The following is a 14,673-nucleotide window of genomic DNA, read 5'->3' as shown; positions in this document are numbered from 1 at the left end:
TTGTATTGTATGTTTTTGAGTTGCCCGGAAAGTTGGTAAATTATATTTTAATTACAGTTTCTGATACCTGCCCTTGTATAGTCAGCAGGTTATCAGGGCATTCAATGGTTTGTGGTCTAACACAAGAAATATGCTTTCTGGTAAAATGCTCCAAAGCATTTTTTAATGATCATGCCAGCACTTCTGTCCTTGGTTTTCAAGCAGTGGCAGTACCTTCAATGCAGTTATAATAATAATACTAATAATAATATTAGAAACCAAGCCGTATCATTGATTATATATTTGCAAATTCAATTTTTTTCGCTCTCTCATATTTTATATTTTTAAATGTCTACACATTTTCTTTTTGTGCCTTTTCCATTTCTTGAGTGAAATACTCCGAAGCAAATGTGAAAGCATAGCGTAGCCGCAGAAGTGTTGCGCCGTAGTGTTTAGGAGCGCAGATGCTCCCTCTGTGGAGTCCGTAGTGCTGAGGGTTCATCTTGCGGATGTGTCCTTTCCAGCTCATTGACTGCCCCACCCGGGCACTGCAGAGCTGGTTAACTCCAGATGTCATTGACCAACACCCTCCCTGCCCTCTCGTCCCTGTCGCTATCCGGCCTATTTAATAATTCATAAAAACCTGAGCAGGAACACACGAGCGCTGTCAGCTCGTGTATGTGCGACAGAGCGTGAAGAGGGCATTACAAGCTCCCCTTGCAGTTTCATTCTATTATAACTCAAGGTGCTGCTTGCAACCCTCTCTCCCCCCCTCTCTCCCCCCCTCTCTCTCCCCCTCTCTCTCCCACCCTCTCCCTCTCTCTCCCTCCCTCTCTCCCCCTCTCTCTCTCTCTCTCTCTCTCTCTCTCAGCCGATTTGCTTCTCTGACCTGCTGGGAGAATACATAAAGAAAGGCAGGTCACATGATCTGCCCTGATTCTCTTAACATGTATAAATTAGGCATCACTGTCAAATCAAGGTTAAAAAGTCGTGTTTCAGGTATTGATCATGGATGTGCTGATTCGTTATATACTGACTCCTGCGAAATAAGGAGAATTATAATGAAATGGTGGAAGAACTGAACTGAACTATCCATAGCAACCTTTCCAACTACATTACATTTAGCTGACGCTTTTATCCAAAGCGACTTATTTATAGATGATTAGACAAAGCAGGAGACAATTCCCCCCTGGAGCAATGTAGGGTTAAGGGTCTTGCTCAAGGGCCTCAAGCTTGTCATGGCTACAGTGGGAATTAAGCCAATTGTGGTTCCCAGATATGTATCTTAACCACTAGGCTACAGGCTGCCCTAAACTAAACTAAAGAAATGCAACTAAAGAAATTAATTTAAAAAATCAGGTGTTTCTGTCGGACCAAAAGGAAATAACTATAGAGCCAACACTGATACATTTAAAGCATTATTGAACATTATTTTTGTGGAATATTTAAATGTGGATGGGTGGGACCCCAGCCATAGTGTCCCACCAATACAGGGATCCCTATTAGCCATCATATGTGAGGTCTTACTTTTTTAAGATCTATGCAATTACATTAGATATCTATACAATTATTAACGTCGTCTGATTTGTTTCTGTCTGTGTAAGGGATTGTGTATAGTTCTCTAATGCTATAAATGATCATTTAAGAAAAACATTATGGTTGTACTGCAGACCAGAAAAAAATTGAGATTTTACTCTAATTTGTAGAGCATTTGATTAACTTATGAGACAAATCACAACTCTTAATATTTTTATTAAATATATAGCGTATGCTAATTTTGATATGTATTTGTGAGAAGAGGTTGTGAGGTTCTTGTTGAGTTAAGTGCTGATATGCTATTCGCAGAGCATGCACGGGGAGCATTTATATTCACGCTGAGAAAACAGACAAATTCTCACGGCTGCAAGTCACTTTACTTCTTTACTAACAGCTGATCTGAAAGGCTTGACTTTAAACTTCAGAGTTTAAATGCATCCTTGATGTTATTATACCTGAGATGCAGTGAGGGCTGAAATGTGGTTAAAAAATAAAGGCTTGAAAATTCTACTTCATGTCATTCTGCTGATGGAATTCAGCTAGCTCTTTTTAGCTTTGTTTTGACAAGAAGTTTACATTTTTATGAGTAACCATAAATGTGTCACAGAGTGTTCGTTTTTAACTGAACCAGCATTGTGAAACAGGCTTGAGTGCGCATTCTCAGCTCAGGGGAGGTTGAGCAGAGTTTATTGGGAAGGAGAGGCTGGGTGTCAGGCCTGGTCTCCCTGCTCTGGGACACCCTGTTGAGGGAAGGCTGCACCTGAGCCTCACTGCCCGTCTGGTGCAGGGTCCCCTGGGGGGCGGCGGGGCATCTGCCTCTGCTTGGTACACCTGGGGGCCACTGCAGACGCTCACCCGCATCCTCTGGGACCTTCACAGCCAGACCATCCACAGCATTCAGCCCCTACCCTGCATGAAACCACTGAGTGATTCAGTTCTACCCTGCATGAAACCACTGAGTCATTCAGTTCTACCCTGCATGAAACCACTGAGTGATTCAGTTCTACCCTGCATGAAACCACTGAGTGATTCAGTTCTACCCTGCATGAAACCACTGAGTGATTCAGTTCTACCCTGCATGAAACCACTGAGTGATTCAGTTCTACTCTGCATGAAACCACTGACTGATTCTGTTCTACTGTTCATAAAACCACTGAGTGATTCAGTTCTACCCTGCATGAAACCACTGAGTGATTCAGTTGTATCCCTCATGAAACCACTGGGTGATTCAGTTCTGCTGTCCATAATACCACTGAATGATTCAGTTATACGGTTATAATACCACAGAGTGAATCAGTTCTACTATTCATAATACCACTCAGGAATGCAGTTCTACCCTGCATGAAAGCATGGAGTGAATCAGTTCTACCCCTCTTAAAACCAATGAGTGATTCAGTTCTACCCTGCATGAAACCACTGACTGATTCAGTTGTATCCCTCATGAAACCACTGAGTGATTCAATTCTACCCTGCATAAAACCACTGACTGATTCAGTTCTACTGTTCATAATACCACTGAGTGATTCAGTTCTTCTGTTCATAATACCACTGAGTGATTCAGTTCTTCTGTTCATAAAACCACTGAGTGATTCAGTTCTTCTGTTCATAATACCACTGAGTGATTCAGTTCTACCCTGCATGAAACCACTGGGTGATTCAGTTCTACCCCTCATAAAACCAAAGACTGATTGATAACAGACTGATTCAGTCCCTGCCATTCACAGAAACACCATACATTTCAATTCATACTCTTCCCACGAACAGAGTTTAATATAAGATTAATATTATCAGGACCATAGAACAAGCAAATCCAATCACAGTAATCCAGCAGGCAGAAAGTCCATTCAGAGTCTTTATTTTGTTGTGGCGAGTCAAACAGGCGAGGGTCAATTGCCAGCAAACAGATTCAACAGGGATAAGGCATTTCATAGTACAAAGTCCAGGCAACAGGTCAAAATTGGTAATCAGGGATAATCCAAAACATAATCGAGGTCACGGGCGTAGGGTCAATAACAGGCAGACTAAACAGACAGAAACGGAATCCAGAAACAAAAGTATACAAAAACAGGTTGATAAACTTCGGGTCAAAATAAACCAGACGGGAGAATCTAAACACGGAAGTCGGGGGCGAAACGGGTCGTAACAGCAATAAATCAGGTAACGCTGGAAAGTGTGGAGTTGACACATAACAATCTGGCAGGGAACTGAACAAACAAAGGGGTTTAAATAATACAGGTAACGAGAGGGAATGGGAATCAGGTGTGGGAAACAATCAGGAAGTGAAACGAGTGAATGAAGTGAACGAAGTGACAGGGTGGCTACGGTGCGCACAGAGGTAACAGAAACGCTAGATAGAATACAATACATAGAAAACACAAAACCTAGCAAATATGAAATTATGTGTGTGCTTACTGTTTTAAAGATTGTCTAAACACAAATTATTTTTGCAGCATGGCTGTTTTATCTAGTTGTGACTTGAGTGCAACTTTTCCTAAATTGTTCACTTCAAAATCTATTTTCCTTAAGTGCTGCCATTTCAAGTGCACCACAGCGAATGCTGAGTTTTATTTGATAAATGTTTCCTCCCTCTTGCAAGTACAACATCGCATGGAAAGGACAGTTTTTGCTGCACAGTTTTCCATTTTGTCACAACACTGTTTAAACATCAAGCACAGCTATTTTGAGTTTGTCATGGAATACAAATCAGGCTTCATGCAACTTCAGGCTTCCAGACTACTGAGGGGAAAAGGCAAATTATTAATTCATTATTTTGTGATATTTGTTCAGTCACCCAGCGACAATCCCAGTGTTGAACACGCATTAAGCTCTTATTTCCATTTCTTTAGCATTTGGAGAACATGTTGCATCTCCATCTCGGTCTTCTCTGCGACTCCTGGGTGATGGTTTATCAAATCCAATCCTGAATGCGCTTTGCGCAGTGATTGTTCCGCATTTCAAGCAGGCGGGTCAAACCGGCCTGTTTCATTTCAGCAGAGATTGGACATGGGAATTAGATTTTGTATGAATAGTGTCGGGACCCAACCTGGGTCAAATACTGTGGTGAGATGCAACCGTTAGCAAGCACAAGCCAGCAAACTGCCCTTAAAGTGAATAGAAAATGGGACGAGATAATGGAGATGAGCTTCAGAGTCCTATTGGTTGGAGCTGGATAGTTTTTTTAATCAGAGAGACTATTAGTCCAATCATTATCGTGAGCAGGAGCTGCAATAGCCCAATAAAAATGCAGTGAACCAGTATCCATGACAAAACTCAAAAGCAAATGCAATAAAAGTCCAATTAAAAGTGTAATGTCCTCATTTGAGCATGCACAAAAATAAAAGGGCAACAGTCAATTTGGCATAACCTGTTCTCTGTATTGCCCTTTTAACCTGCAATGATTCTAATGCACTTGAGATTAATTGTAACAGAGAAAAAACAAATTCAGTGTTCACATTTGATATTAAAAATGTCAAGCGTCTTGACTCCAAACCTAAACATTTGTGAGGAATTTGTCAGCCATAGATAACACATTCTCTTTCTTATTATCCTGTGTACTCATTGGTGATTGCAGGCCCCATTTTAAGACTGCTCTGTTTTTTTTTTTTTGCCACAGGGGTTAAGGTCATGCTGAACCCAGTGTAAAATCCAGCTTGACCAGCTTGAAATGACCAGATACCAGCTGTTTCAAAACACAGCTCGACCTGTTTTTTCAGCAGACAATTTATAGGTCATTCTGAATGTCATCAATGATCACCTGTGGCCAACCAGGGTCCAACCAGAACCACAGCCATTCTATGATTTTCTACGCTTTAGCCAGGATTCAATCAGCCATTTTGTCTTTAAAAAAATGACATGGGTTTCGATCCATTTGGTGAGATTGTTTGGTAAAACTTGTTTCTAGTTGTAAATCAGACTTTGAGATAAATAGTATTGAAATCACTGCCAGGTTTTAGCAGATTGTAGCTGTAGTTGTATTAGTCCTTCAGCCGGAGTGATAGGAGTGAAACTGCTTCGTCCCAAAGCTCCATGTTAATTTTCACTTAACCCAGTAAAACTCAGAAATGTTATTCTCTCTCTCTCTTCAAGCTTCATTTGAAAATGTAAGCAAATATATCACATTAAAAAAATCCCATTTCTCACGCAAGGGTACAAAAAAATGATAATCTTCAAGAAACGCTACAAAGCACTGTTTGTCAAAACATATTTCCATGAATTAGTCTTCTAAGTAAAGGTATTAAGGCATACTGACTCTTAACGAGACCAGGTTCAGACAGATTATAAGATTATGGCGATACGCAGCTGTGGGTGTCTCATTAGTGCTATTCAAATCGTTTTAATCCGGGACATTTTATTAGCACTCTATTTTAATGAGGTGCTGCAAACTGCTAGGAGAAACAAGACATCATATGCCTTTCGTTACGGTGTGTCTGGTGGAAACTGGGGCCACTCTCATTCCCACACTAGTGCGGTTGTTCATCTCAATTTGGCGACGAAAGATAACGGAAACTGGTCAGGAAGCTGTTTGAGGGACTACTGGGATACGTCAGATGCACACAGCACAAGGGTGCATCAGCGAGCTTTGGAAGGAAGATAGTGATAAAGAACCACGACTCGGATCCCCTCTTGTCAAGACTGCGGGGAGCAAATTGGACACAGATCTGTTTTTGAAGCACAAAAAAAGAGATTATTTTAGGAAAGCTTGGACCTGGACTGGAAATGACTTCTCCGGGGACCTCTCCAGGCCATCCTCCTGTGTCTTATCTGATGTATGGTTCAGCACGATATAGGAATGAGAGAAGTAGGCCACAGCTGTGGTAGGAGTTACCATAAACCTGGCCCTCATACTCAGTTAAGTCATGTTTTTGCAGTGACAGCATTTCTCCATTAGGCACCCAATTGCCAATATGTATGGTTTCTAAATTCAGACACAGAGTAGTATAGAACAGTATCCTCGATGGAGCAGTCACGCTTACGGTCCCTGTACTAATGGAAATGTTGTGTTCGAAAGCACAAATATCTAAAATAATTAAACCTGCAAGCGAGGTTAAGGGAGAGGGGCAGGGATCGGATCATGTTAAAAGTGTGGCTATAAGCACTGATGGCAAGTTTTATGTCAATTGACCAAAGATTGGGTGTAACTGACAAATGAACTCCTGTCCTGTTCACGTCATTTACCTTTGATTTGGCTGTAATGGACGAAATCTTTTGAAAATCAAAAATGCATTTGCACTTTTCTGCATTTGCACTTTTCTTGGTCTGAACATCATCTGTGCCAAATTTGGTGAAGATTGGGCGAAATATGTGTCCAAACTCTTTAAGAAAATTCTAAATGGCAGAAATTGACATCAATGAACCCGGTTTGGAATCCAACGGCATATGGGGCATATGGCTCAGTACTAACATGCATAAACGTTCCTCCAACTTTGTCCTATTGGTGGCGATATAGTGCTCGAGGTAGAGACATGAATGTTGGTAAATCATGGAACTGTCCACAATCAATTTGCCAAATTTCAGAACTTTTCACCATACGGTTCTAGGGGCTGCCGCAGACACCCTAGCCAGAAGAGAAAGATAATGATGAATAATAATAAGAAAAGGTAGAAACACACTGCATGCCTACGCAGCTTCGCTACTTGGCCTCCTGTAACAAGTACAGTGAGGGCATTATTAGATCTGGTCCAGTCATGTTATTAGATTTGGTTGAAGCTTATGTTTGTAATATCTATAATATTCCCACAGGAACTCTCCCCCTCAGAAACACTTTCCCAGCTGCAAGAAGTAAATTAATATAGAGTCGAGTCAGAAGTGATCACAATCAGCAATCACGCTAATTCCCCTAAATAGGCTTTGCTGCTTTCGCAGCAGGTTACATTTGCATGCTGTTGCACATGCCGATGTGTTAATTTGGAAGGAATGAAAAAAAGCAGTTTCAGTCAAATCACTTGAATCAGTTTTAAGTCATATTACACATAAATGTCAAGTGGTTCCGGTATGAACCCAGAAATGACCCAAGTAATAGACACAGTTAGTGCTGGCATATATGTGATCGGCTCCATGCTTCAGATACATGTTTAAAAATTTGGCCTTTTCTGGTTATCATTGCGTGTTAAAATACAAAATGAGAGCTACAAAATGAGGCCTTGATAAGATTGAGTAAATATTTCTGGAGATATGATTGTTTGAATGTTGCATTTTTGCAAAACAGCTTTAAGAAAACTGGCTTTAAAGACTGTGAATTTTGCCTTTTGTGCGGAAATCTCGGGTTTAACCATTTAGTTTTAAACCCTGAACCTTTTTCATTCTTTCACTTCCCTCATTATTTAGTTTACTCCCCCATGACATGTAACTTGAAAACACCAACTGCTTTCTCTATTGAGATACATATAACATTATACTTCAAAAAGTACCTCCAAATTTTGATAGCCCTCATCAACAGGTAATTACTTCTTGCCAGGTTGCTATCCCACAACACCTTGCATATGAATACTTGTGGGAAAAGTGACTTTATTTTTGGAATATGGCTGACCATGAAAAGATGGTGGTGTTTATGTGGCAAGTGTATAACCTGTCTGCATTCTGTAGTGACCCAACGGCAGAAATGATACCACTCGTTAACTGTGCTCAGGTCAAGTTACATTAGTAGCTAATCTGCAAAAGCTAATCTCCAAATGGTTTCACATTTTTCTAATTTTCTCAATTAACTTTTGTGCAGAGAAGATGACTTTCAGAGATCATTTGCCATAACCAGCTAATTAATAACATTGGTTACTTTGTTTCATATCAATGTACATGCAGAACAGGCTTTACTATATGACAGTATGTTCATAGTTCATTTGTGTTGCATTTTATTTTTGATGGTTTACTATTTACGATGTGTGCCTACATGGGTGCTGCCAGTATTGTCTGATGTCAGACAACTGCTTATCGTAAAGTCGGAGGAGATGGATTTGAATTTCGACTTTGAGTGATGTTCTATTGCACTTTTCCTAGTATGAGGTCGGAAAGACTTCCGAGTTGTCTGGAATGCAGCTTTAGCTCTGATATTGTTATCTTGACACCTTGTGATGATTGCAGAAGTGTTTCATTACACCGCAAAGGTAAATTTAAAAAAACATATATGATAAGACAGTTAAAAGTGGTGTCAATTGCGAGGGACTAAGTTAATTAACGTCACCTTCCAAAAACACGATGAGGCTAACCTGGGGTATTGTTAGCATTTTACTTAGCTAGCTATGTAACTAATGTCAATGTTAGCTATGTAAAGTATTTAGCTATGTAAGGTTCCAAAACATTTCTAGGGGCCCTTGTGAACCACTGCTGTGGATTGTGCAAGCGCTAAATAGCAATATGAACTTACCTCCTACATGAAGTAAATATGTCTAAATTAGTTTGATGGGCATGAGAACTATGAGATATCCTAAATAGGTTTTTGTCCACCCACTAGGTGGCTGTGTACGCACCCATTGCATTGTGCAGTATTTCCCCAAAATCTCCATCTGGCAAAAACAAAGCTGTCATTCTATAACTTCTAAATATTCCTTAAATTCTCACAAACAACACAATTTATAAGATTGTTTTGTGAATGTAAGACAAGTGGAAATGCTTACATGTTATTGTTTGATGTATGCATAGATGACATGAGGTGAAAGCATAGATGATACTTTTGGAACATAATTTGAAGAAAAGTGAGATGAACAAAAGACCTACTGCTAAAATGGTTATATAAATAAGTCAATCCAATCTACTGTCATCAGGCTCATTGTTTATTATATTTATACATACAGACTGCGAAACATTACAGTAATTTAACCGCTAAAGGTAAAATACATGGAGCGCCCCTTCCCAGCTCAGCCCCAAATGTATTCAAACCTGGGTGACGCCCCTGCCTCCGACCCTCTCCAGTTCCTATAGACGCTTCTGAGGAGTGTCACATGGGTGAAAACAACCAATGAATCTGCATCCCTGAGTGAGTGACATGAATTAGGGCATTCTGGAAAGAACTCAAACTAATGAAGGCCTGAGTGTTGGTAATTAAGAAGGTTGATTTGCATTTTAGATGGTTTAAATGATAGATAATGCATTTATTACAAAACCGCATGCTTTGAAAGGAATAAAATGAGCGTTCTATGCCATAAAAGTAACCAAGAGTATTTCAGCATGCTTCACACGTATATGTTTTATAAATGACTGTTTTATCATTTTTTCAAAATGATAATGTTCATCTGTTAGTTGGTGCTTGTCTCTCCCTCCACTGCATTTTCACACCAACATGTTGTTGAGAAAAATACACGCATTCAGATTGTGTTGTGTTAATTCTCTCCATGAGCATTTTGCTTTGAAGTAATATCTCCACACCTTCTGTTATCAATTGCACAATATGCATAAAACATGTCTGTTTCTGCCACCCCCACCCCAACCCCCCCTAAAAAAAACAATTTCTGTCCATTAAACAGTAATTCATCTTTCAGGTAAATTAACTTAAAAGTCGTATTTTTTAAACCTGCCATCTGGTGCCACTGGCAGACAAGCTGAGTCCTGTTAATGTACACTTCCTCTCTCTCTGCTGTCCTGATCGCAGGCCATTGTCATGGTTAAGTGAAGCCGGGGGAAATTGCATTTATTCCCTTCCATTAAGTCTCTCTGGGCCCACACACACCGCTGAGTAATTTCCAAAGCCTCTCTCACTGGCTCCTTTGAGATCCCGGTGTGGCAAGAATGCAATTTGAGGATATTGTGTAGATTAAAAGCCACGCTAATTGCAGCCCGGCAAATTGAAAATGGGGGTGTGGCTTCGTAATGTTGGGGGGGGGGGCTGATAAAATTCCTCATGAATGCTTGGACAGCAGGGAATGATACGGTTGTGGTCTCGGGAGTAAGCGTTTACAAGGCAATGACTCATCACTAAAATGTATAAAAAGAGCCACAGAGGAGTTATTCAATAGCCTGTTTGGTTTATTTATTTATTTTCACTACCACTTATTTCTGACGGTCTCACCTCATCATCTTCCTGGGGTTTTTTTTTTTACCAGCCTTGAAAGGCAAAAAAAAATTGACAGCGATCCAATCCAACCACTATAAGACCAGCCATCCATGAAACCCATAATCGTTGAGCTCTGTTCACTCACCCTAGACGATGGATGATTGCGGAATATCGGCCCCTGTGCCAAGCCATTATCCCTCCATGGCTATGGCCCAAGTGTGGCCATGGTTGCTATCTCACAGGAAGACAGTTGTGGCGTCCTTCAACTCCGACTCTCCGAGACAGCCCGGAACACAGGGCCGAAAGCATCAACGAGGAGAAACCCCCACATTCGTCAAGCTGGCATACGGCATATCACCCTGCTGAGCATCAGTAATTACAGGAGGCTGAAGCCAAGTCTGGCCCCGAAAGGCTGGTATTATGAAGCACAGGGCTTCTCTACACTCTGTTTGAGATCCTCTACACTGACCCACGTGGTCAGGCTGGAGTGAAACTCTGAAGCATGTAATTTCACGTGCAAGAAAATCTGAGAATTGCTAAAAAAAAATTTGGATATCAAAGAATGTTTCAAAGGTTCTCCCCTTGTTTTATTTTGGTCCACAGCGAGGGGAAGGCAATGGGGGCAAGTCAGGCCCTCCTAATGAACTTAATTTTGATCCTTGAATCAATTTGAGCATTAGTTTTTATTTCACTGAATAGAAAAATATACTTGAATTAGAAAAAGATTTTGAGACTTGCTTAAATTAAGTGTGGATTTAAGTCAGAATTAAGAACATAAAGTTTGTTCACTGTACCTTCGTCACCAAGCTCTTGAAAGTGCCAAGTCACCAGGTACAGGTGTGCTTCTGTCAGCAGTGGTGCATACCCATTCACTCATTTACCTTGATATGGACTATTCTCACATCACAGACTTGGACTCTGATTGGACTCAACTCTACCAAAAGACATTACGGAATAACCAAGTTTTGTATGGAGAATCTCAATTCAATAAAATAATGTATTCCAGCACTAGGCTTAGTCTGTGTCAGTGAAACTGTATCGTGGAGGAGCAGTGATGACAGTGCTATTAAGTCAACACAACAGCTTGTCTTTGTCAGGTTCCATCTGTCGAAACTTCCAACTCAAGTCCCAAAGCAGGCCTGTATAATAATCACTGATACATCCAATTAATTTTCTAATTTTGCAGAACACGCATTCAAAGCTCTTTGCTGAGCTTCCACTACCACCATGCAATACACATGTTCTGACACGTCTCAAGACACATTTCCTGGTGACCGCTGTGCCCTTACAAATGAGGCTTGTTCTTGATTTCCGAGTGGGCTTGGGTTGAAAGGTACACGTCAATCCTGATGAAACCGTCGATAGACTAAATTCCAGCAGCAGCATGTCCTCATGTCAGCAGAATTGGGTTTAAGATGGCTTGACTGACCCGACTCGTAAGAAGAGAAAGAAAGGAAGCACCAAGAAGAAATCATTGATAATACATGAATGAAATGTGTTTTTGCGATTTAAGAACATTGCTTGCCTCTGGGTAGCATGCTCTTAGTGGTTGTGTCATTTTGAAGCTGCATACAGTGTCATCTGTAAATGTCAGCCTGTAGCTTAGTGGTTAAGGTACATGACTGGGACATGCAAGGTTGGTGGTTCGATCCCCGGTGTAGCCACGATAATATCCGAACAGCTGTTGGGCCCTTGAGCAACGCCCTTAACCCTGCATTGCTCCAGGGAAGGATTGTCTCCTGCTTAGTCTAATCAATTGTACGTCGCTCTGGATAAGAGCGTCTGCCAAATGCCATTCGTTAATGTAATGTAATATTTAGTAGTACTGTGTGTGTTCTGTTGATTCATATGGTGTCATCTGTAAATACTCATTACTGTGTGTGTTCTCTTTGTTCATGTGGTGTCATCTGTACTCATTACTGTGTGTGTTCTGTTGATTCATATGGTGTCATCTGTAAATGCTCTGTACTGTTTGTGTTCTGTTGGTTCATGCGGTGTCATCTGTAAATTCTCAGTAGTATTGTGTTCTGTCAGATCATAAAGTGTCATCTGTTACTCAGTACTGTGTGTGTTCTGCTGGTTCTTATGGTGTCATCTGTAAATGTTCAGTACTGTGTGTGTTTAGTTGGATCATACGGTGTCATCTATAAATGCTCAGTACTGTGTGTATTTAGTTGGCTCATACAGTGTCATCTGTAACTCGGTACTGTGTGTATTTAGTTGGATCATACAGTGTCATCTATAAATGCTCAGTACTGTGTGTTTTTGTTCCCCAGGCTCCACGGATGGGTACACTGATGGGCGTGTACCTCCCCTGCCTGCAGAACATCTTCGGGGTGATCCTCTTCCTGCGGATGACCTGGGTGGTGGGCATCGGTGGAGTGCTGGGGTCCTTCATCATCGTCTTCATGTGCTGCTCCACCGTGAGTGACTATCGCCTTCCGCACGATGTCACTGCCTGCGCAATACTTTCACCTGGTTATCATAACATTCCTGTTCCTGCTGTGTTCCCATAACACTCCCACTGCATTCTGGGAACATCAGGCAGCAGCATTACCCTGGTGTGCCGTGGGGGAGGAGGATGGGTTGGGATCTCTCACTCCTGCTTGCCTCTAGTGGTCAATCCACCCAGGGACCTATAGGCACCTACTGTACAAGCATGAACTGCCTCATGTAAACACCATCAATCACAATATGCATAATAACAATAATAATAATAATAATAATAATAATACATTTCTGTACCGCTTTCAATGAATGCTCATTCTGTACGCAGCACATGACACCTAGTCACCTACATATGTAATAGCTAAACTTTTTTACATTTTATAAACATCTCCCAAGCCAACTTGCCTAACAGCAAGGAGTTTGCTTGCCATGTTAACAACCCAAATCTCACTTCTGCATTTTCACACAACGTGGCTGTCTTTGGAAGCTTGCAGTGTCTGGCACTGATGACATGATACACATCTTGCCATTGCCCTGTCTGTCACAACCAGGTACAAATGTGTTTATACTGTTTAACATCTATTTTCACCTAGCAATAAAAGCTGAGCCAATCAGTGTTGCTTTAGTGGTTTGATTTGGCTCTCCAAAACCCCAAAGAGGTATGAAAGCTTTCAAAAACATGATACTGGCACTGCACAACAATCAACTTTTGAGGTTCTAAATCCATTTAGCATTGATGCCTCGTCGTCTTTGAGAGGTCTTTAGAGTTAAACCAACTGACGATCCACATCGGTCAGAATTTTGGATGTTTTGGCGGGCTGTCAGAAGAGCCACACTTAACACTCCAGTGGTTTAGTTTCTACAAACCTGCTGAATTAACCCCGGTGATGTATATCTGCAACAGGAGGACCAGAATTCCTGTGAAGAGTGGTCGTTCATGCTGCACATTTCTACATTGGTATTTTTTTTTAAAGATATTTTTTAGGCCTTTTTCAGCTTTACTGGACAGTAAATAGTATAGAGAGATAGGAAGAATGGGAGCGAGAGAGAGGGGATACATGTGACAAATGTCGGACGGTCGGATTCGAACCGCCAACGTCGCGGCTCGCAATGAGCATGCGATCAGTGCTCTACAGGCTGCGCCACGGAGATACCCCTTCTACATTGGTATTAACGAAAATGTGAAATGCCAAAAGTATATGATGAAAATCTTTGCGCACCTGGGAAAGTTGTCCACAGGTACATACCCAAAAGCACAATGCTCTCGCTGCAGACTGCCTACATTGAGTTTTCAGTTTCATTGACACACTGAAGTATTTTTCATTGGTAGCATATGGGGGCCAGGCGGGTGTAAATCCCCTGTGGGTTTAGCAGAAGGGTCCCCATTGAGAACGGCACATCTGTACCACAGCACTCCTGCTTCAACACAGAGACGTGCATGCCAGTGGTGCCTCGTTGGCCCAGGAAAGTGTCCTAAACTCGGCTTAAATGCCGGTGGTCATCCGCTTTCATCCTTGGTAGTTAGTAGTAACATTCGAGCACCTGGGGTAGCATGTGATTGTTGATGACAGATGATGAAATTAAAAACAGCAAACACTTTAGCTTTAGCACTGTAACAACATAAGAGTTTGCTTATAGCTCATTCCTCAGTAAGATTAAGAATTTACAGACAAAATGGTGCGTGTGATTTATGTATGTATTTATTCATTTTATTTATTCATGAGGTAATA

At 41.2% G+C, this 14,673-nt stretch overlaps 1 protein-coding gene across 3 annotated transcripts in view; it reads left to right on the top strand.

Annotated features, from left to right (window-relative positions):
* Positions 1-14,673, top strand: part of slc12a5a (solute carrier family 12 member 5a) — a 226,047-nt gene that overhangs the window by 161,959 nt on the left and 49,415 nt on the right. For all 3 annotated transcript variants that reach the window (XM_061219845.1, XM_061219844.1, XM_061219846.1), the window contains one exon: positions 12,772-12,918. In XM_061219845.1, coding sequence (XP_061075829.1) covers positions 12,772-12,918 — 147 coding nt within the window. The remainder of the gene's footprint in view (positions 1-12,771; positions 12,919-14,673) is intronic.

The sequence above is a fragment of the Conger conger genome, chromosome 14 (genome assembly GCF_963514075.1).
Source record: "Conger conger chromosome 14, fConCon1.1, whole genome shotgun sequence".
NCBI lineage: Eukaryota > Metazoa > Chordata > Actinopteri > Anguilliformes > Congridae > Conger > Conger conger.
This window is presented reverse-complemented; position numbering and strand designations above follow the sequence as displayed.